The sequence below is a fragment of the Crotalus tigris genome, unplaced genomic scaffold (genome assembly GCF_016545835.1).
Source record: "Crotalus tigris isolate CLP2741 ecotype Arizona unplaced genomic scaffold, ASM1654583v1 scf7180000017545.3456711, whole genome shotgun sequence".
In the NCBI taxonomy this organism is placed as follows: Eukaryota; Metazoa; Chordata; class Lepidosauria; order Squamata; family Viperidae; genus Crotalus; species Crotalus tigris.
Window position 1 is genome coordinate 1,342,330 of NW_024096464.1, and position 20,405 is coordinate 1,362,734.

The window sequence follows — 20,405 nt, forward strand, 5'->3', positions numbered from 1 at the left end:
ACTCATATTTATGACGGTTGCAGTGTCCCGGGGTCATGTGATCACCTTTTGCGACCTTCTGACAAAGACAGTGGAGAAGCCAGATTTACTTAACAATTAGTGTTACTAATTTAACGATTCAATTAACAACTGTGGCAAGAAAAGTTGCAAAATGGGGCAAAATTCACTTAACAACTGTCTTGCTTAGCGACAGAAATTTTGTGCTCGGCTGCGGTCGTACGTATATTTTTATCTAAAAAATTAATATTTGTATGCAATCTTTTGGGGGATTCAGAACCCTGACATGCATTTATTCCCATTTTCTCATTAGGTAATTCTGCAGACAGTTGGGCAGCAGCTCAAGCTCTAGCACTGGAAGGAATTGCCAGTTTCCAGGTAGTGAAAAGGATTCTGTCTCAGATTTTTGATCAAAACGATGATGCCTCCGAAGAACAGGCATGTCTTTTGTTAGCTCGGCTCAGCAAACACACAGTAAGTGTATCAAAGCTCAGGAAGAAGAATGTGGGGAGAAGCACATGATAGGTAGGGCCGTTGAGAATTTCTGAATAAATTTTCCCATCATTAATTGGATACACATTGTGCACTAGTGTGTCAGCAAGGGCAGCAGCTCATCTTCCTTGTTGTGCTTCACAAGCAAAATAGAATTGAATTGGGTGGGAGGCCACCAGGGGATATCAGGCTTCAAGGAGAGTTTACCATCTTTTAGGCTTTTGCCACATGCATGCTGCAGAAAAGACCACTATGGCCAAATTTCTTCAAAAAGCTTAAAAAAAATGCTTGCCATCTAAAAAGCAAGCCTCACCAATGAAGTAGCTCCAAAGAGTGGTGAGATGTCATAAAACTGTTGTTGAATTATATTTCCTTTTTATGATATGGAGACTGGAATGCTGATTTTCAAAACATCACTCTTTGTTTCCAGTTCTGAGCCAGGCTACAGTAATGCTGCAGTTCCTATTTTCATTTATCAGTGGGTCTTATAGGTCTTCCTTTGGTTTTCTTCTTCCTCTTCCCTTTGCTTTCAGTTAAACTATTTTGGAGGGAGGGGGAAGAGACAGCACACCTAGTATAGTAAGGAAGATATTTTGCTTTAAACCAGTGGAATAAATTTTAACTGCAGTGTTAAAAACTTTGCCTTTATCTTCTATTAAGTCACCTTAGCTCAGCCATTTAGTCAAGAGGAAATGATCAGATACTAACATGTAACATCCACCTTTCTTAATTTCTTTCCTCTTTTTATATGTATGCATTTGTGTGTGTGTGTGTGTGTGTGTGTTTCTCTGTGTGTGCATATAATGAATTGGCAAAATGACAAATTCTTTTGGTTTTTCATTTATGACTCTTTAATGGTAATCAATTTCACATACAATGGATATGAGTTAAAAATTACAATAAACTATTTTATTATTTCAAATTCTTCTCAAATAATAGATTGCAATACAAGCTTTATTATTTTACAATAAACTTGTCATTTGGGGAAACCATAAATTGTCCTTATGTATGAGAAAAAAATAGTTTTTGAGTTTACATATGCATGCACACACACACATACTAAATGCTTTGCTATTTTTATTTTCTTTTTTTCATTGTTCAACTAATGTGAAGAATAAGCAAGAATAACTGTTGTATTAATTAGCAAGTTAAATCTTCAATAGCAAAACTTGCACACTAAATGTACACCTAAATATACTGTTTGATACCAATATGCAGTAAAATCATGAAAGTGTTCTTTTTAAAAAGATATGTTAATAAAAAGAAATAAAAATACCCTTTATACCCTTTTGAGCAATGAGTTATAAATCCCCCTTTCTTCCTGTCTATGTATAGATGTCATATGGACAAATTATAGAGTATTTCTAGATTTCTTATTAATTTAATGCTTTCAGGGTTTGGTTCATTGTTTACTGGCATCAGAACTGAACAGCTATCAATGGATACATCGGGTTTTGGCATGTAAAACATTGTCTCGTATTCCAGGGAGTGTCACCCAGGTATGTTTCATCTCATAAATTGGAAACACAAAAAATATTGGTGATGCTATTTTTCTGATACGACTGAAGCTTATTGAAGATTCCGTTTTACAGGAACAAAAGAAAAATATCTCTCGTAAAAAAAATAATTTACACAAGGCTTTAAAACTGAACTATTATTGTTGGTAGATATTGGCAAGAGGTTTATCAAAAACATTCCCTTCTCTTATTGCCATATCCAAAGACAGAAAGACCAGTCTCTTTGGACTTTGTTATATTTTTTGTTTGAGGGAAACATTCAGCCTTTCTATATGGTTATCTCTGAAAGTGTTTCTCATAGTGATACTAAAATCAGAAACAACTCATTATTCTAAAAAAAAGTGGATTTAAAAAAAACTTATTTTATATGTGTTATATGAAGTCACTTTATGACTTACATAAGGTCTTCTAAATAGGACCTCAAGAACAAAATTGTCCAACTGATGTGGACAGATTGGAAAATTGAGGTACGCCAGGCAGCTGCCAAGGTTTTGGGACATTTGAAACTTGGAAAAGAAGTCCATGATCAGCTGAGGTGAGCATCATACATCACTTGCATTATCTGTACTTTTATGTAGCAACATAGATGTGGTACAGTATCTCCATTGGACACAAACCACCTCCACAATACCCTAACATGAGAAATGATATCTCACATTGGTATATTTATACGCAAACTGCCATCAGTATTATGATACGGCCTGTTCTTTGTGATGATAAAAGGAGAAAAATATTCTTTTGTGTAAAGATTTCTCATGCACAAAGGACCGAATTTCTATTACCTGCAAGGAAAGATAGCTTTCTTGCATTCCTGTAGCCTTGTACCTCACGAAAATATTTTCCCAAAACTAAGAAACACCCTAGAAGAGAATAGATGGCAGAAAGGAAATGGGACAACAAAAAACAATTGTCATATATATCAGGTGTGGAATGGCCCCTACCCCTTTGCTTGTACAGGTGTCTTCCAATGTTCTTTGAAAGGATTCCTAAAACATTTTAGGATCCCTAAAAACTGATTGATGTATAATTAGCTGTATAATTATTTATGCTAAACATAGCAACTAATAACATGATGACAAATGTTTGCATTGAAGCTGTTGTGTATTATTATTTATCTTTGCCCTCAAAGCTAAGTAATACATTTTCTTTTATTTTCAATTTTCAATTCCCTCTATGCATAAATCAAGTGAGCTTATCATTCACTAATAGCATACTTATCCTCTCAGAGAGAATCTAAAAAGGGGAGATTGCCGGAAGAAAGTGGAAGCTCTTTCGTTGATTGGCTGGCTGAAATTCATGACAGCCAGGCTGCTCCCTGGCTTTCTTCAGTGTTTCTCTGATGACTTTGTAGCTGTCAGAAAAGAAGCTTGCTGGGCAGCCGGAGCACTTCAGATTAAAGAAGAGACAGTAAGTGTTCACTAAAACCACTGATAAAGGATTTGAATGCAAAGGTGTAAATAAACCCCATTCCTGAATGCAAGATTCTCAGAGTTACATTACTCTGATCTAGAATAAAACAATAAAATCTGCTTGTGAATGAAGAAATATCCTAGTTTAGTAAGGAAAATCTGTGTGCAGAACCAGTCTTCTGCATACATAAAGCACCTGAAGGCAGGACAAGAAGCAACGGGTGGAAACTAATCAAGGAGAGAAGCAACCTAGAACTAAGGAGAAACTTCCTGACAGTTAGAACAATTAATCAGTGGAACAACCTGCCTCCAGAAGCGGTGAATGCTCCAACATTGGAAATTTTAAAGAAGAGACTGGACAGCCATTTGTCCATTTTTCCTGCCTGAGCAGGGGGTTGGAATAGATGACCTCCAAGGTCTCTTCCAACTTTACTATTGTTGTTGTTGTTGTTGTTGTTATTATTATTATAACTGGTTGGGTTATAAAACAGGATATGCAATTATATTTCTACACTGGATGTTTATTTTGATTGAATGTGCCTTTTGATATATCCCCTTCTGGTCAGCACTAATTATGTACATTGTGCTCTGGATTTGTGCCAATATCTGAATAAAGTTGGCATCATCTACGGTAGTAGATGGGGCTTTATTTATACATACAAGAAGGGGCAATTGCTTAATGGGGGCACCTTATCTTTTAAACCATATCATTTATTTGCTGAAGGCCTAAAGGCATTAAAGGTAGTCCTCAACTTATGACTTTAATTGATCCTGGAATTACAATCACAATCATGCCAGTCGTTAAGCAGGCCATCATGTAATTGCACCCAATTTATCTTTTTTGCAGTGGTCATTAAATTAATGTGATGGTCTTTAAGTGAATCCATTGTCCGCAATGGGCATTTTCTGCCAGTATCCAGAAGTAAAGGCCAGTTTCCTTTAAAAAAAAAAATCTAAATTGTGGTGCTATGATGAGACCCTGCAAGCAGTTGCAATTATGTGACCGCTGGGGGGGGGCACCGTCAGAACTTAGAACCTGGTCGTAAGTATAGTTCAGTCTTCTGTTCAGTCACTAAATGATAGGCTGTAAGTCAAGGATTACCTATACCTAGCATCTTTTTTCCATGGGAGGGAAAAACCATGACTCCAATCAAATTCGAGTTATGGTGAGGAATCTGTAATCTGCCAAATGTTCCTAAAGCCCAAACTTCTGTCAACAATGACTTTGTTGTTTGGGTTTATAGGGAGTTTTGTAGTTCAACAATGCCTGAATGCCATAACTTGCTCACTCCAGTGAGATGCAGTGCCTGGATAAAAGGTTATTTCATGTTATTCCTAAGCATAAAGGTGTCAAAAAATAGAAGGCAGGAAGGGAAGAACAGAGAACAAAAGATGTGTCTTGAAAAGTCTTCTTCAGACAAATTGATAATTATTTCTTCCTTTTGAAAATAGAAATGACAAAGTAGCAGGCAAAACTGCAACTAAAGGCTTCATCCCACAGACACCTCAATAGGAAGAAAAAGGTAGAGCCAACAGGATGAAGTGCTTTGAGAGCTGAATCTGGTTTGTGGTCTGCCAGTTATCTATTCCTTAAAGCCCGTTCCTTGTGTAAAAGCAAACTTTTTTTCAGCAAGAAGGATGAATCAGGGATTTATCAATATCTAGCAAGTCACAAGACATAATTATTGTAATTATCTTCATAAGCTTTTATTGTGTGATACATCTGTACTTGCATATTGTGGACTTGGTTCTCTAGTTGAAGCTTTTAATTTTGGAAAAAATTATGTATTGAATATAAATAACCCTATTTTAAAAAGATATATGAATAAGGCTCTATATATCCGTCAACAGATTTTGTTGCTGTTGTTGTTGAACAGGTACTGAAATGCCTTTTTAAGATCATGCAGACCGATCCTTTATGGAAAATCAAAGCTCTTGCCATCAGAGGTATTGTACTATTAAACTGATGAGAATTCTTATGACAGTTTGAACCCTATCTATAAATAGTTTTTGTAACTGTAATTTTGGATGTTCTCTTATTTGTGAAAAATTCATCTAGTTGGTCACTAAAAGAACAGGAAACTGGTCTTCTTACATCCTGAATAAGGCTTACATTTTAGGAAGTATGTATTGTATTGCATCCATGATTATTTGTGTGTGTGTGTGTGTGTGTGTGTGTGTATGAGCGAGCAACATGGACCCAGGTTAACCATGCTTGGCTTAGGCCCACTAGGAGTAGGCTAAGATGGATTTAAATGTGTTGTGATTATCAAGTCTAATCAAACAACTGTACTCCCAACTTATGATCCATAGAGATACAGCAAGTGAGCAGGGCAGTAAATTTAATCTTCATGAGGCCAATAAAATGGACCACCTGCATGTAGGCATGAACTATATTATGTACGGTTTATTTGAAATGGCTGGCTTAAAAGGTAATTTACAAAAATTTTGATGTCAGTAGAGTGGTACATAAAGAAGAAAAAGTCTACACTAAATATAATCAAATTGGATCAAAACCCTCTTTCTATAATCATTTCAAATTCTGGTAATTTGCTGGAGCTGGAAGGAAGAAGATTTACTTATTTATTAACTAAACCAGTGTTTCCCAATCTGGGTAACTTTAAGATGTTTGGATTTCAACTACCAGAATTCTCCAGCAGGCTTACTAAGATGCTTAGTTCATTTCATTATATTCTGCCCATCTCCAGAAACTATGAGTAGGTACAACAAAAACCAATAATAATTTAAATGAGATATACAGGGCATAAATAATACTTTAAAATTGTGCATGTTGAGTATAGAAAGTGATAAGGTTGATACTAAATCTAATGTGGCCATCAGTTGTTCATCCTTCACTGTTTTATTAATAACACACTTATCTCTATTAACACTTTGCCAGTTAACTCCATTCTGTGATTTTGGATTCTGACATTCTGTTAAACTAACACTGTTTTTTAATGCATTAATTGATCAGTTAGGTCACAGGGGTTCTCAACCTTGGCAACTTTAAGACTTGTGGACTTCAACTCCCAGAAGTTGAAGTTGAAGTCCACAAGTCTTAAAGTTGCCAAGGTTGAGAACCCCTGAGTTAGGAGTACGGTATTATCCCATAGCTGCATAAAGAAATGACTTATTTGCAAAAAGATCAACACTATTAATATGATCAATACAATATAGCATCACTTCTTTAGTTCAAGAGAGAAGGCTTGTAAGGTTCTTTGGCTTCTGTTAAGAGTAGTATTTCATTTCAGAATATATAGGTCTATTCAGATAACTGGCAAATACTGGTTCACAGAGACAAAAAGCTCACCTTCTTGACATAAAATGCCAAAGCAACTATCATTTTCTTTTCTGACAGCTTTGGGTCAGATAGGTGAGGCAAGTCCTTACCTAAAAGACCTTCTTCTCTGGGCCCTTCATTATGAAGAAGATCCTGGAGTACGGAGGGAAGCCTGCCGGAGTATCATCACTCTCAAAATGCAGGATGAAACTGTTCGGGCTACTTTACTGATGAGAATGATACTGGAACCAAATGAGAAAGTGAAAGAGTAAGTTATTGTTTTCCTAAAGACCACTCATATGTTTAGAAAGTTCCTTCTGTGAGGACATTCTATAGGACCGTGTCTCTCAACCTTGGCAACTTTAAGATAGGTGGAATTTTCAACTTCTAGCGTTCCTCAGCCAGAATGTTTTCTTATTACAACTTTGAAAAAAATATCCCCTTGTTCTTCAAATGTAAGTGTTTCTTGCCACTGCACTGATTTATAGTAATCGGATGTGGGGATGGGACAATAATAGTCTGTATTGCCAATTGTGATTTTTAAACCATGGTTTGTGGCTCACGACTCCTAATTATAATTTATAATTATAGTTTATAACTATAATCCTAATTATAGTTTTAAGCAAGACAAGACTTGATGCAATCTTTGAATCCTGTCTATAATATTTTATTAATGACTTGAGAGCAGTCTAGTCAATTATAGCTAGTCTTTGATTTACGACCGGTTGCTTAGTGATTGTTTGAAGTTATGATGGGCCTCCCTGGAGCTACTTATGAACTAGTTCCAAAGTTCCCACAGTTGCTCACCCACCCCCATGAGTGCATGTTACGGCCATTTGTAGCTCCTGTGGTCACATGATCATATTTTACAACGGTTTTGCAAAAAACTGGCATTTACTTCTGGTTACTACAAAACCAGATCATAGTGGTGTGCTTAACAACTTTGGCATTTGCTTAACGACCAGTGGTCATTTTATGACTGCAGCATTCACTTAACAATCACCACAAAAGGTGGATTGCTCATGTGGGTGACCCATTTTACGATTGTTACACTTATGACCATGATGGATCAGGCTCCATTAAGATTGTAAGCCGAGGACTATAATATAAGTTCCTTTTTAACAGTAATAGATATTCAGCAAATACCATTTGTACACTTTAGTCAAATCGTAATAGGCATCATTAGTTGTAATACTTCCAATATATGCACTGTGCAGTCCTCTCAATAAATGTCTATTCCCTTATTGAAGTTGGTGAAATGTATTGCCAAACAACTTGTGCACAAGATTGTAGCACTAAGTGAGGCTATGTGGAGATTCCAGGAGAGGATCTATCCTTGTAAGTAGCAAGATAATTTCATTTAGGTTTACACAGATATCTAAAGAAGAAAATAATTGGTATTTTTCTAGTGTCTGAGGGTTTTCATTGACAACAGGCTCTATTAATTGGAAAGGATGGAAACTTAGGCCCACACACCTGAAAGAGTGTGTGGACCTAATAATGGAATAGTTTTCTCTGGGATTAACCTTTTTCTAAATTTGGGGAAGGATTGAACATTTAATTGCAAATGGAACAAGACATTTTTGTAGCATTGCGCTAGCCTCAGATATACAGAAAAAGTCTATCAGATGCTATGTGTTCAGCAAAGATAAAAATAAATGCTCTTAAGGGAAGGGGGATGGCATATAAATAAATTCTGAATAAATAAAATGTAGATTTGACTTTTGAGATTTCTGAAAAGGCCTGTTTCTCTGAACAGAGAAGTGAGTCGTGCTGTGACAAATTTCAAATTTGAACAAGAGGAAGAGCAAGAAATGATCCAAAAAATCAAGAATGAGGTAACAAATTATAATCTAAAATGTTCTGTTGCTTTTTTTTTAGGAGGCAAAAAATTAAATAGCTATTTCCACACTTCAAGAAACTTTTCCTTTCCATATTCACATTTCTAAATACTGGTAACTTCTGAAAATTTGAAACAATCTCAAATTGCAATACATAAGAGTGTGCTAATTGTTACATAGAGGGCCTTAGGATCATACCAGAGCAATCAGATAGTCAGCATGAATTTTACATGGCCATATTCCAAAGTTCTGAAGCAACTGTTGGCTTATACTGTATTTAGAGATAGACTGTAGGAGACTACAAGGTAATGATAAGCAAGAGACTTCTGCATATCTTGATTGCATTCATATAGAAGATCAAGTATGCATTCAGATTCTCCAAAAAGATACTATATCACAATGAGAAAAATCCCTGTTGAATGCATGACCTCATCAGCATCCCTCCGGTGTAAGAAGTTAATACACCAGGAAATTGATTTATCATCATTTCAAACAAGATGTGCTTTGTATTCATAAAGGTTTTTACTAAGAAAAGATATATGTGCATTCTGAAAGTGACAAGATATATCACAAGGTATAGGTATAGACTGCAGAGCACCCAACACTGAGATCTGTAGCTAGAGGAATAAGACCTACTAGTTGCCAATATCCTTTATGTCACACTGCACATGGAGAACTAAAGAAAACAGGAATCTTAGTGAAAAATTAAGATTTTATTTGTTGTATGCAAAGCTCTATGGTGATTAAAAAAACATAACTTCAATTGTCCATGCTATTTGAACTCATATAGCCCGATTTTGACAAAGCTTCAAGTAGCTTAACAAGCATCTGAAAAAGTTAAAAGCACAATCTTAACACTTGCTTTCTCACATAAGTTAAAAGTTATTAACTGTTTAGTTTAGCAGCTCACTCTTCAACTATATTTCCCTATTGTACTTCCATATTCTAAGAAAGCAAAAAAAATTAATATGATGCAAAAATTGTGAATTGGGTAAAGTTATATTGATAAATGGTGTAAAAAAAATTTACAATTTGTGTTGCAGATTTCCAGATTAAGCCAAACACCTCTAGTGATAAAGAAAGTACTAAAACTTCAAGAAGTAATAGAAAATATGTGGCATGAAGCCCATTGCATTTATCGGGAAAAGGAAGACATCTTTGCATATAGAGATATTCGTGACATCTTCCTTGATGTTGTTAAAACTGCTTTCACTGGTAATGTAGAATGGAATGAAAAAGAGTTTGATGGAACAGTAGTTATCCCCCCCCCTTTTTTCTCCCTAGCATCCTTTCTAGATAGCTAGAAAACTATTACTCTGTTTCACATAACACAGAGAGAGAAAAGGGTCTCTGAAATAATATATATATATATTATAAAATCTGAGCTTTAAAAATTGTGAGTAGAAATGAATTCTGCCAAATATGTTTTGCTTAGTTTGTAAAGTCTGTAGGATCAATGTAAAGAGTTGCACAAGGTAATAGTGGAACTAGTGCTGGATTTGGCTTTCTCTGCTCTACGCTAATCAACTATATTACATGTAGATCTCCTGCTTTTTAAATTTCTAATCACATACAGTGGGCTTAAATAAAAAAATCTTTACATTTTTCCAAGTCAAAAAGCTTTAAGTCTACCATATAGGTTTGTTGCAATCTTTTATTGGAATAATTTTTTTCATTACTTTAACCTAGCTCACATTTTAAAAGACAAAAACTGACTTCCAAAGTTAAGAATAAACATGTTATAAACATTTTAAAAAGCAGATCAAATTACATCTTTTATCTTTCTATAGTTTATCTAATATATATATATGTATCTCTTTATCTGTGCAGATCAAACACAAATACCAAGCAGGAAGTTTTCAAAGCTTTGGATTACTATCATAAATATACTAGTAAGTAGAAGAAAAATAACTTCTTACAATCCATTTATTTTTATGTTACCAGATAAAAGAGGTTTTTTAGTAATCACCAATCCCTTCTCGAATAAAAAAGTTGCCAAAGCAATCTTATCGTTCAAAGAACCACAAGGAAGGGCATCCACAGAGATGTAATTTGGGTAACAGGAGAGCAAAAATTCAATTCCCTCTATGTATTCAGACTCTATTTCACAATACTTAGGCTCCTCCTTGTGGTACACTCTTGAGTTTTCTGTGGTATAATACAACAATGTAGCATCTCCTTCATTGCACAACCTGACAATGCCATATCGAAGTAAACGTATTTGTGTAGTTTTCTCAAGCTGGACATCAACATTTTGCACATTTCCATTCTCCCACCGTGCTGGATGCCTGAAAACACTCAGTGCTTTTTCAGTCTCAGTCAGCACTGGAGGAAGACAGTCATGAAGAAAAGACTTGGCTTTTTGATCCACTGCAGCATCAACTGGTGCATAATCCATTAGTTTTGTGACTAGAGTCCTGATTTTCTGCAAAAACAGAGTTCGGCGTGGATCATCAGCATCAGTGTTTATGACTCCCATGTATTCCAGATAGTCCACAGGGAGACCTTGGCGATATTCAATGTCTTCTTCAATGGCCATCTTCAATGTTACAGGGAGAAGTTTTTCCAACAGATCTCCCCAGGAGTTTCGCTGATAGGAGGAAACTGTTATGTGGAGTGAATGAGCCTCTGGGAGGCAATTCCCCTGATGTATAAACCCACGGGGGAAGTATAGCAGGTCCCCAGCTTCTAAGACAGTCTCCAGAATCGGTTCACCAATCTCCATCTGGCTAAAATTGCTACTTGAAAACTGAGGCAATATCTCATCCTGCAGTCTGGGGGCATAAACCCGCCAATGCTTCTTTCCTTCCAGCTGGATCACAAATGCTTCAATATCATCATAATGAGGGGCAAAGCCTTGAGTTCCAGCAGGAGTCAGATAAGTGTTGGCACCAACCATACTGCTGAACTGCTCCTGTAGGATAGACAGGACATGCCAGAGGGTAACTGAAAAGGCCTGAGGGTTCAGCATCCTGAGGGAACAGCCGTTCCTGTAAAAGTCCCAGACCACAGCCGGCACTGCCCTGCCCACAGGATTATGGGTCTCCCTCTTCCCATCCTCATAACTAGTCACATCCAAGTTGACACCAAATTGGACATTGTGGTTGCGTAGGATGTTATCAAACTCAGCAGTAGAGAAGAGGTCCTGATAATAATTTGGGTTGTGCCTGTGAATCAGAAGCGGTGACTTCTCCCAGTACTGATCAAAGAATTCCTGCGAGGAAACAGGAGCTATGAGCCAGTGGAACAGTTTGGCAGCTCGCTCCCGGCTATCCTGGACGTTCCCCAAATCTTGGAGGAGGGAACGGAGAGAATAGCCCGAAGACAATTTCCGGGAGTAGAAGGGTTCCTCTTCTCCATGGGGCAGTGCAGCAGCAGCAGCAGCTGGAGGTGATTCTGGAGCTTTTTGGTCTGCCCGTCTGCGCTCCGTCTTCTTCCGCAACGTTTTCTGACGGCTCTGCAAGGGAGCCAAATATTTGCCACTCAAGATATTATTCCGTTTCAGTTTTCGCTTTTCCTTGGTACCCGAAAGCGGGAACGCATTTCTAAGCTGCTCCCGGTCGGCCGCTTCGGATGCAGCAGAGCAGTTCCCGGCTGCCGAGCCTTTCAGCTGCCGCTTCTTGACTCCTCGGCGCTTCAGGGAAAGCGAAACGCCACGAGGCGGGCCGGGGGGTTGTTTCGGCCGGTCCCGTTCACCGAGCGGTACGAAAGAATTATAGGCGGCTCGGGCAGACACACGTGGATTCAGTAGCTCCATGCCGAGCTCGGGACAAGTACAGCCCGCCCCAGGGCGTAACGCGACGAAGGATTTCCGGGCAAGGCTAGCTCTTTCTGTTCTTCCTGTTCGTGTCTTAGCTCCGCCCTTCCATTCTGACGTCAAAGAAGAAGGCAGGGGGGATTTCGTGCGTGGAGTGCTGTAAATGTGACCCGTCTTCGTTATCACTGGAGTCTCTAGTTTAATATAAAATCCCGTCCCTTCCTTTCCCGCCGGTGGGATAGAAGCCTGCCATGGTGCAATCTTACGCGATTAGAAGATTGAACAATCATTTGTCCTCGACTTACAATACTTAATTTAGTGACCATTCAAAGTTACAATGGCATTAAAAAAAGTGATTTATGACCGTTTTTCACACTACCGCTGCAGCATCCCCATGGTCACGTGATCAAAATTAAAGTAGTTTTTATTAAAATATTTTGCATATACAAAGAAAAAAAATATAGTGTGAAAAAGAGTAAAGGAAAAGAAGAAACAAAGAAAAAGAAGAAACAAAGAAAAAGAAAGAAAAAAATGACATCAGATGAAAAAAAATATATAAATAAGTGTTGCTGAACAAGTGGTCTTAACTCCAGGACTTTCTGTGCTCCTCAATTCACACCAGATCACAATACTGCTCCACAAACTCTTATTTCTGTTAGTTATTTTTTTCAATGTTCCAGTGTTATAGTACATTGAGCCAATCATATGTTTAATTACTTGTTTTTCATATTTCATCAAATTACAAGTCACCTAGAATCCTCTTCTGAATTTGATGACTATATAAATAAATAACATTCCCACCGATTTACTATATAAATTTACATTTGTATAAATACAAATGTTGCCTTAGAAAAGACCATAATTTTATGTTGTTTTATTTCATTTTGTAATTAATAACCAAATAATTGTCCATACAATAGGAAACAGCTGATCTTAATGCTTTTCTCATTAAGGTTGAAACTGAAATAAAGGCTTTATCATCTGCATTAAAAAGTAATGCTGTAGGCCTACCAGTCAATTGACAAGTGATGTTCTGGTTTTGTGAGTTTTTATATCTTTTCCATTGATACAAAAATTAAAAGCAAAGGGGCGGGTAATCAAAAGCTTTCCCAGGTATTAAAGCTAATATTACATTTAGTTAATTCTGACAGATTTCAGACTGGTCAAAAGTACTTTTTATATGATTTTCCCAAACTGTCAATTGAACCCAAGAATTTGCAAATAGAGCAAATCTGAACCCAAAAATGTGAAAATAGTGCAAATTTGCTCCTGAATTTTGATATAGATGCCTTGTGAAATATTTTTAATGACATTTTCACACAACACAGCCCTCCTCACATTCCTAGCCTATAACCAAGATGGTTAACGTCACACTTTTCTGATCTGATATGAAAGTAGCATTTTCCATCTTTTCCTGGTACAAGTCTTCCTTTAGTGGCAACCACAGTCTTGACTGCAATCTGTTCTCTTCAGTCATTGCCAACTTCCCTTCAAGGTCATTTGGCTTATGCAATTGGCCTGATGTAGCATCAGTATTGGAGCAGCAGCACCAAAATTGGCATGGAGAAAGCAGTAGACCCAGACTTTTATTCTAAAAGGATCTGGCACTCAAGGCATTTACAGTATTTTTCCATAAAGGCATATCAGACAGGTTGCAGCAAGACCATTACAGGTAATCCTTGTTCAGCGACTGTTCAAAGTTACGATAGTTAAGGTGACCAACTTTTTTATAATGAAAAGGAGGACACAAATAAATTGAAGAAAAAAATATTGTAAATAAAAGAAACATTTTATTCATTGCAACAATAATACAGAATACACTATAATATGATAAATGCATAATAAAAAACATTTGTAACAATAACATTTTATATTGTAATTATGCTTACATGCTGCGTCCCCGCCCGCAGCTGCCCCGCCAGCACTGCTGCCCTGCCGTGTAGAGTGGGCCCCGCGGCTCCCAAAGCACTAGCTGTCCCGGCTCCGGCCCTGGGGGGCAGCCCGCCATCGACACACCCTGCCTGCAGCCACCCCGCCAGCATCACCGCCCACCCTGTACAGCCCCATGTTGAGCAGGCCCCGCAGCTCCCACAGCACAGGGGGCAGCCAGCCACTGCCGTCCCTCATATCCCTGCCTGCAGCAGCCCTGTCGCCCCTGCCTCTTGCGCCCGCAGCCATTATCGCCCTAGCAGGCTGAAGATCAAGAGAAAGTTACCATGGCGTTGCTGCTTCAATCTCCTCCAGGTATCTTCGGGATTAACTAGGAGATGGTGTACTTGGGTAGCAGGGAGGGGTGCAAAGTTCCTGCCAATTCGCCTTCGCTGCAGACAACTTACATGTGCAAAGTTTGCTGGCTGGATGTTTTGGCGCGCTCAGCAGCAATTCCTATTGGCTTTCGAAAGCCAATAGGGGGAGTAGCACAGCTCATGCAAAAGTTGAAAAAAAAACATCAAAAAAAGGTGCCAGAACACCATTCTGAGCGTTCTATGAGGAAAAAAAAGCCCTGCAGATTAGTCTTCAAATATCAAAAAGGAGGACATGTAGGAGGACACTTTTCGAGGGAGGACAGAACTCACAAAAGGAGGACTGTCCTCCCTAAAGGAGGACGGTTGGTCACCTTAGATAGTGCTTAACAAGGAAACTTACACTTAGTCTTCATAGTTGCAGCCATTTCATGTCACGATTCAAGCACTTGGCAAGTATCTTACAATTACAACCTTTCAGTGTCCCACAGCCCTATGATCACCATTTGTGACCTGATTATAACACCTAGCTAATAGCCAGCCAACAGGCCTTTTGAAAGCGATGGCCATTGTAGTCCAGTACACCTAAAAGCGATGGCCATTGTAGTCCAATACATTCTTCCATGCAGAAGAATTTACTTTAGGCAAGGCTTTCAATATCATTTCAGTTGAAGAATTTGGATGATCCCTATGAAGTAATATGCAGTTTGATTGTAATAGTTAGATAATAGTTAATAGCCATAGTATATATATTATATATATGGGAGGATATATGGGCCTATGTGTTTTCACTCCTGTCTGTTGATATTTTGCTTTACTACTTGTATTTTAGCCTTGGTTAGGAATCCCTCCAAATCCCTGGACACGAAGAGCCTTTTATGAGGCACTAAAAAGACACAAGGCAGAAAGGGAAAAACATCTCAAGAAATCAGAAACAACTACAGAAAAGCATAAAGAATCCGAGAACATCGAAAAGGGCAAAACAAAAATATCTGCTGTCCATTTTGAATCATAACAGGTTACTTGGCTGACCCTTTCACTGCGGAAGGTACAAATATTCTGGCTGGGCTTTTCTGGTTGTGTATGTACAAATTATAGCTCTCAGAAGTTTGCAGAAAGAATGGTATTTAAATGCAATTGTTCATTGCACTTACAGTATGCTAATTTTTGGATCCTCCATTATGTTCTCAAATCAATCAAAACAATATGAAACATTAAAACAATAAATGATAACTCTAAAATTGGGGCGGGGTGATTCTCTTTCTCAGGTAACCTGCATTTAGAACTATATCCAATATCTTTCAAACTATATGCAAAATATTACAACACAACAACTATTGAGAAATTGCTAGGGATGTTTTATTTCATTTTGTCAAAGTAATTCATGATTCCATACAAGCTTCCTGCTGAATCAAAGTTATTGAGCCTCTGATTTGGTTCATATATTATGCTTAGTCATAATTTCTTAACAATGGGTTTTGATGGATAAATTCCAGTTAAGCCATAGATATATTTGCATACCATAGTGATTGGATTTAGAGAACATTCTAAACAAACACCAAACAGTCCACATTATGGATTAATACAGCACAGGAATACAGGTTTTAATTATAAGTGCTAAGAAAAAAATTCACTGAGCCTACTAAGGCTTCCATTGTAAACATAGTTAGGATTATGATGTACTGCAAGTTATTTTCTGTAGTTCATAAAATGCTATCTGTGTATAAAGTCCCGTAGCAATTAATCATCTTAAAACATGCTTTCAGTTTGATGTTTTAAAACTAATATGATCATCCAGATATGGGAGAGTTCATGGATTCACAATATGCTAAATGAATATTTTGTCTCTATAGACAGTGATTCATTGTGGCATGACCTGGACATAACAACTTGGTTCACAGATGATGCTATTCTATATTAGGCTTTCTTTGTTTTCTTTCTTTTATTCCAAATAGGGCCAGTAAGTATTGCATATTTGTTGTTTGAATTGATTTGCTGCTACATTCAGAGGAATCCTACATGAATATGATTAGTTTCTTTTTCTCCATTTGCATAATTATACACATGCTATCAGTTTAATTTCATCTTTTTGTAGTAAAATGCTTATATATGCATAAAATATGTTTCTGTTTATTTATTTTTGTGTGGCTGCTCACTAATGCAATCTTCTAATCTAACTAGTGTTCCTAGACTCACAGTTTCAAAATTTTACAGTGAAGCCATCAGAATAGTATTTTCTTAATTAGACTTTATATTACAACTGCACCTGATGGTTCAATAATCATTTGTATAAACTTGTTTTTCTAAATTATTTTAGCTTGAAAATCTGCAAAACTCTGAATGAGTAAACTTGCAATCAGAATAATATTTTATAGTTATTTCATTTCTAAAACATAGACCTCTCTTAAGGGAGCTTACAGGCCAGGCCTGTGTAGAATTAATTTAATCCAGATCTATTGATTTAAAAGGCTAAGTTAGATTTTTTTTATTACCAGCTTCTTAGGCTAGTACAGGTAGTCCTCGACTTACAACCACAACTGAGCCCAAAATTTCTGTTGCTAAGTGAGACATATGCTAAGTGAGTTTTCCCCCATTTTATGACTTTTCTTGCCACAGTTGTTAAGTGAATCACTGCAGTTGTTAAGTTAGTAACATGGTTGTTAAGTGAATCTGGCTTCCCCATTGACTTTACTTGTTACAAGGTTGCAAAAAGGGATCACATGACCTTGGAATACCACAACCGTCATAAATATAAGTTAGTTGCCAGGTGTCCAAATTTTGATCAAGTGACCATGGGGATGCTGCAATGGTCGTAAGTGTAAATGAGAGTCATAACTCACCTTTTCCAGTGCCACTGTAACTATGAATGGTCTCTAAATGAACTGTTGTAAGTTAAGGACTACTTTTATAAAACCATGAATATAGTTTAGAAAGAAGACAAAGGAATCTGAAAAGCTAATGTGGCTAGATCTACATAACTATCTTTCTTTGCAGTAAACTGTTTTTGGTTTGATTATTATTGGTTTGTTTTGCAATGATTGCCCAATGAAATAAACATGGAAATGAACAAGCCTAAAAAACTTGTAGCATGGATCCTATACTGATATTGTCTAATAAATTTCTAACTGACAGTAAACTGAAGATAAGAGAGCATCAGGACTGATCTGCTGTTGGCATTGCTTAAGAAGTGCAGCTATCACTTCTGCCTTGGTTAGGAGCCAGTGTTGTCCAGCGGCTGTTGGTCTGTAATTATTTAGTGCCATCAAGTATCTTTGGTCCAAATATTTAAAGATTCCTGAAAATGTTTACAACTTTATTTACAGCATAGTAAAATTGTCACTGTTTTTATTTTTGCCTGCAGATGCAGCAGAATTCAGTGGTGTAACTCTGCTATGCTGAAAAACTCAGTCTAATGGAATGCTATAAGCTCAGTCTGTTACAGAAAAGTGTTATAGGAACTGGAGAATGTTAGATGAGTTTAAAGCAGTTATGTTCTGTATTTGTAAATGCAGATTTCCTCTTAATTTTGTATTTGTACTCATTTACTAGCATTATTTTCCTATACTTGTACAATTAATTTTCAGTAAAACTAAGAGGAAAAGATTAAAACCATAACAAAGAAACTTGTATTTCTATCATTGTATATGTTGGCAATTCCTTCACTTTCTCTTAAAATATTCAATAACAACATGGTTTGGTTAGAACAGGGGTGTCAAACTCGTCACATGTGGTGTTGCGACATATCGTGACATTTTTGCCAATGCCGGCAATGGGGTGGGTGCAGTTTCGCTATGATGCATCCGGCCCATGGCCCGGCAGTTTGATACCCCTAGGTTAGAACCTAAGACGTAGAGAACAGGTCAGTTAAATGGTTTCTTTTTTAAATCAACTTTTTACATGATTTATATTTTATATGCCAATTTGGTCTAGTGGTTAAGGCACCAGGCTAGAAAGCAGGAGATTGTGAATTCAAATCCCACTTTAGCCATGAAAGCTGGCTGGTGACTTTAGGCCAGTTACTGTCTCTCAGCCTCCACCCACCTCACAGGGATGTTTGTGTGGGGACAATAGGAGGAGGAGGAGGAGGAGGAGGAGGAAGGTATGTTTTGGGTATAACAACACCTCACCTTGAATTATTTGTAAAAATAATAAAACTGGGATAAAAAATATACAACTCATTATTACCAGTATGTGTAACAATTGTGCTCCACATCATTAATTAATCAGAAGATTCAGAAAACATTCCACAGGAATCTAGAGCCTGTAGGGTACAGTGTAATAATTTGATAAAAGAGAATAATGTGAAATGTGGAATCCTTGGTGCTCTCTGAGCTTGGTTGTTTGCTTGCAGACCCTTCATTACCCGAATAGGTAACATGATTATGTCATCTAGTCAGGTAATGTTTTGCCAAAATGTAATTTCTTCAGATCAAGAACCTTCCATAGAATAATTTCTTTTCACAAACTATATAGAGAAAAGATGTTTGAATTTAAATCAATTCAAGACACACAATTCAATCTCATGCTGAACCTCTTTATTTTAATCAGTTTCCATATATCTAACTCCTACATGCTGCAAAATAATGGCGTTGAAAGAAAAAATCTTCAGGTCCAGTTCAAGCTGGGAGTAAGCAAAATGGAGACTAAGACCTGGAAATAAAATGGAGGCTAAGACACTTAAAATAAAAATGGAGGCTGCTTAGGAAAGAAGGTTCTTGTTTATTTAGTTGCCAGAAACTTCAGTGACACAGCATGTTTCTGGGGTGGCTGACAAAAGAGCTGGGAATGGGTGGGTTTTTATACCTTCTTGGGCTTTGTATTTGAGATTGTTACTGTTCCTGTGCAATGTACTTTGACCTGAACTTGAGTGTGCCCTTTGGTATTCTAATTCTATTATGTCCTAAAAGTCATGTTCCTTCCTTAGAGTCTTTTTTTTCTTATCCCATCAGCTCAAACCATCTCTGGGGCTGGGGCTGCAGGCATTTTGCTTCCGAATAGGGGGGAACCAAATCTGTATTTCCAAAAGCTGGCCTGCTTGGAGGAGAGAGACTGGGGGCTGGTTTCTGCCTAAGATTTTTCTCCATTATTCCTTTGGGGTAATATAATATTCTGCCCTTTTTAATATCCCCCAAAATATTTCCTTCTCTAGGAGGGTGCTGACTTTCTACAGTGGTATGATCAACTCTTGGTTATTTCATAGACATGTGATGTAATTTTCTTGGCAATAATACAGGAGTACTTAATGTTACTTTTTTTTTTTTTTTTTACTTTCCAGGCAAGCTGCCAGACCTGAAATTTTCTGGTGGCTTAAATGATCTTTATTTAAGCACTCAAGCTTATATTATTTTCCTGGAATCATGATTATTATCATACTACTAGCTGGAGATAACTAAACTAATCCAGAAATTCTATGCACAGTCTGTTGTAAAATATAAGCAATAAGGGACTAATTGGGTAAGTCATTTCCTTGCTCAGTAGTACTGTATAAGACTCTAAAAGACATCACTCTGTAGAAATAGCTCTCCACTAGGTGGTAGCATTATATACAAAAATGTTATGTTGCTTTAATTTCTCAAAAATGGCCATACTATAATTAATGGAGAATTAAATATTTTGCCTACATCATGAAATCAAAAACATCTGTTAATGAAAAAAATACAGTTTATCTGATAAATAGAAGCACTCTGTTAGCATGGTGGTTACAAAGCTGATGAATCCCATACATGTCCCAGAGGAGGCGAAGTGTTTAGGACACACTGGAAAGTTACTGCAAATGTTTATATGGGTTTATATATTTTTAATATATGATAATATAAGGTTCAGCCTCTGAAAGGCATGTATCACTTCCAGCTAGAGGAAGGCTTTTCAG

At 37.2% G+C, this 20,405-nt stretch overlaps 2 protein-coding genes across 6 annotated transcripts in view; one reads left to right on the forward strand and one right to left on the reverse strand.

The window, feature by feature from the left end:
• HEATR4 (HEAT repeat containing 4) overlaps nucleotides 1–18,155 on the forward strand; it is a 38,386-nt gene extending 20,231 nt beyond the window's left edge. For 4 of the 5 annotated variants that reach the window (XM_039331314.1, XM_039331407.1, XM_039331491.1 and 1 more), the window contains exons 8-18: nucleotides 311–471; nucleotides 1,884–1,988; nucleotides 2,423–2,541; nucleotides 3,233–3,413; nucleotides 5,293–5,362; nucleotides 6,774–6,963; nucleotides 8,455–8,533; nucleotides 9,580–9,751; nucleotides 10,367–10,428; nucleotides 15,369–15,584; nucleotides 17,898–18,155. In XM_039331314.1, the coding sequence (XP_039187248.1) occupies nucleotides 311–471; nucleotides 1,884–1,988; nucleotides 2,423–2,541; nucleotides 3,233–3,413; nucleotides 5,293–5,362; nucleotides 6,774–6,963; nucleotides 8,455–8,533; nucleotides 9,580–9,751; nucleotides 10,367–10,428; nucleotides 15,369–15,551 (1,322 nt within the window). In that variant the 3' untranslated portion in view covers nucleotides 15,552–15,584; nucleotides 17,898–18,155. Of the gene's footprint in view, nucleotides 1–310; nucleotides 472–1,883; nucleotides 1,989–2,422; nucleotides 2,542–3,232; nucleotides 3,414–5,292; nucleotides 5,363–6,773; nucleotides 6,964–7,945; nucleotides 8,034–8,454; nucleotides 8,534–9,579; nucleotides 9,752–10,366; nucleotides 10,429–15,368; nucleotides 15,585–17,897 lie in introns of those variants that run through there. The other variant, XR_005555203.1, reaches the window with a different exon arrangement.
• Nucleotides 9,842–12,664, reverse strand: RIOX1 (ribosomal oxygenase 1). Its single transcript, XM_039331738.1, has one exon. The coding sequence runs from the start codon at nucleotides 12,291–12,293 to the stop codon at nucleotides 10,452–10,454; it is 1,842 nt and encodes a 613-aa protein (XP_039187672.1). The 5' UTR covers nucleotides 12,294–12,664; the 3' UTR covers nucleotides 9,842–10,451.
• Nucleotides 18,156–20,405: the final 2,250 nt, after the last annotated feature.

Coding starts and splice junctions, on each gene's coding strand:
- RIOX1 (XM_039331738.1), bottom strand. CDS start 12,293: ATGGAGCTACTGAATCCACGTGTGTCTGCCCGAGCCGCCTATAATTCT.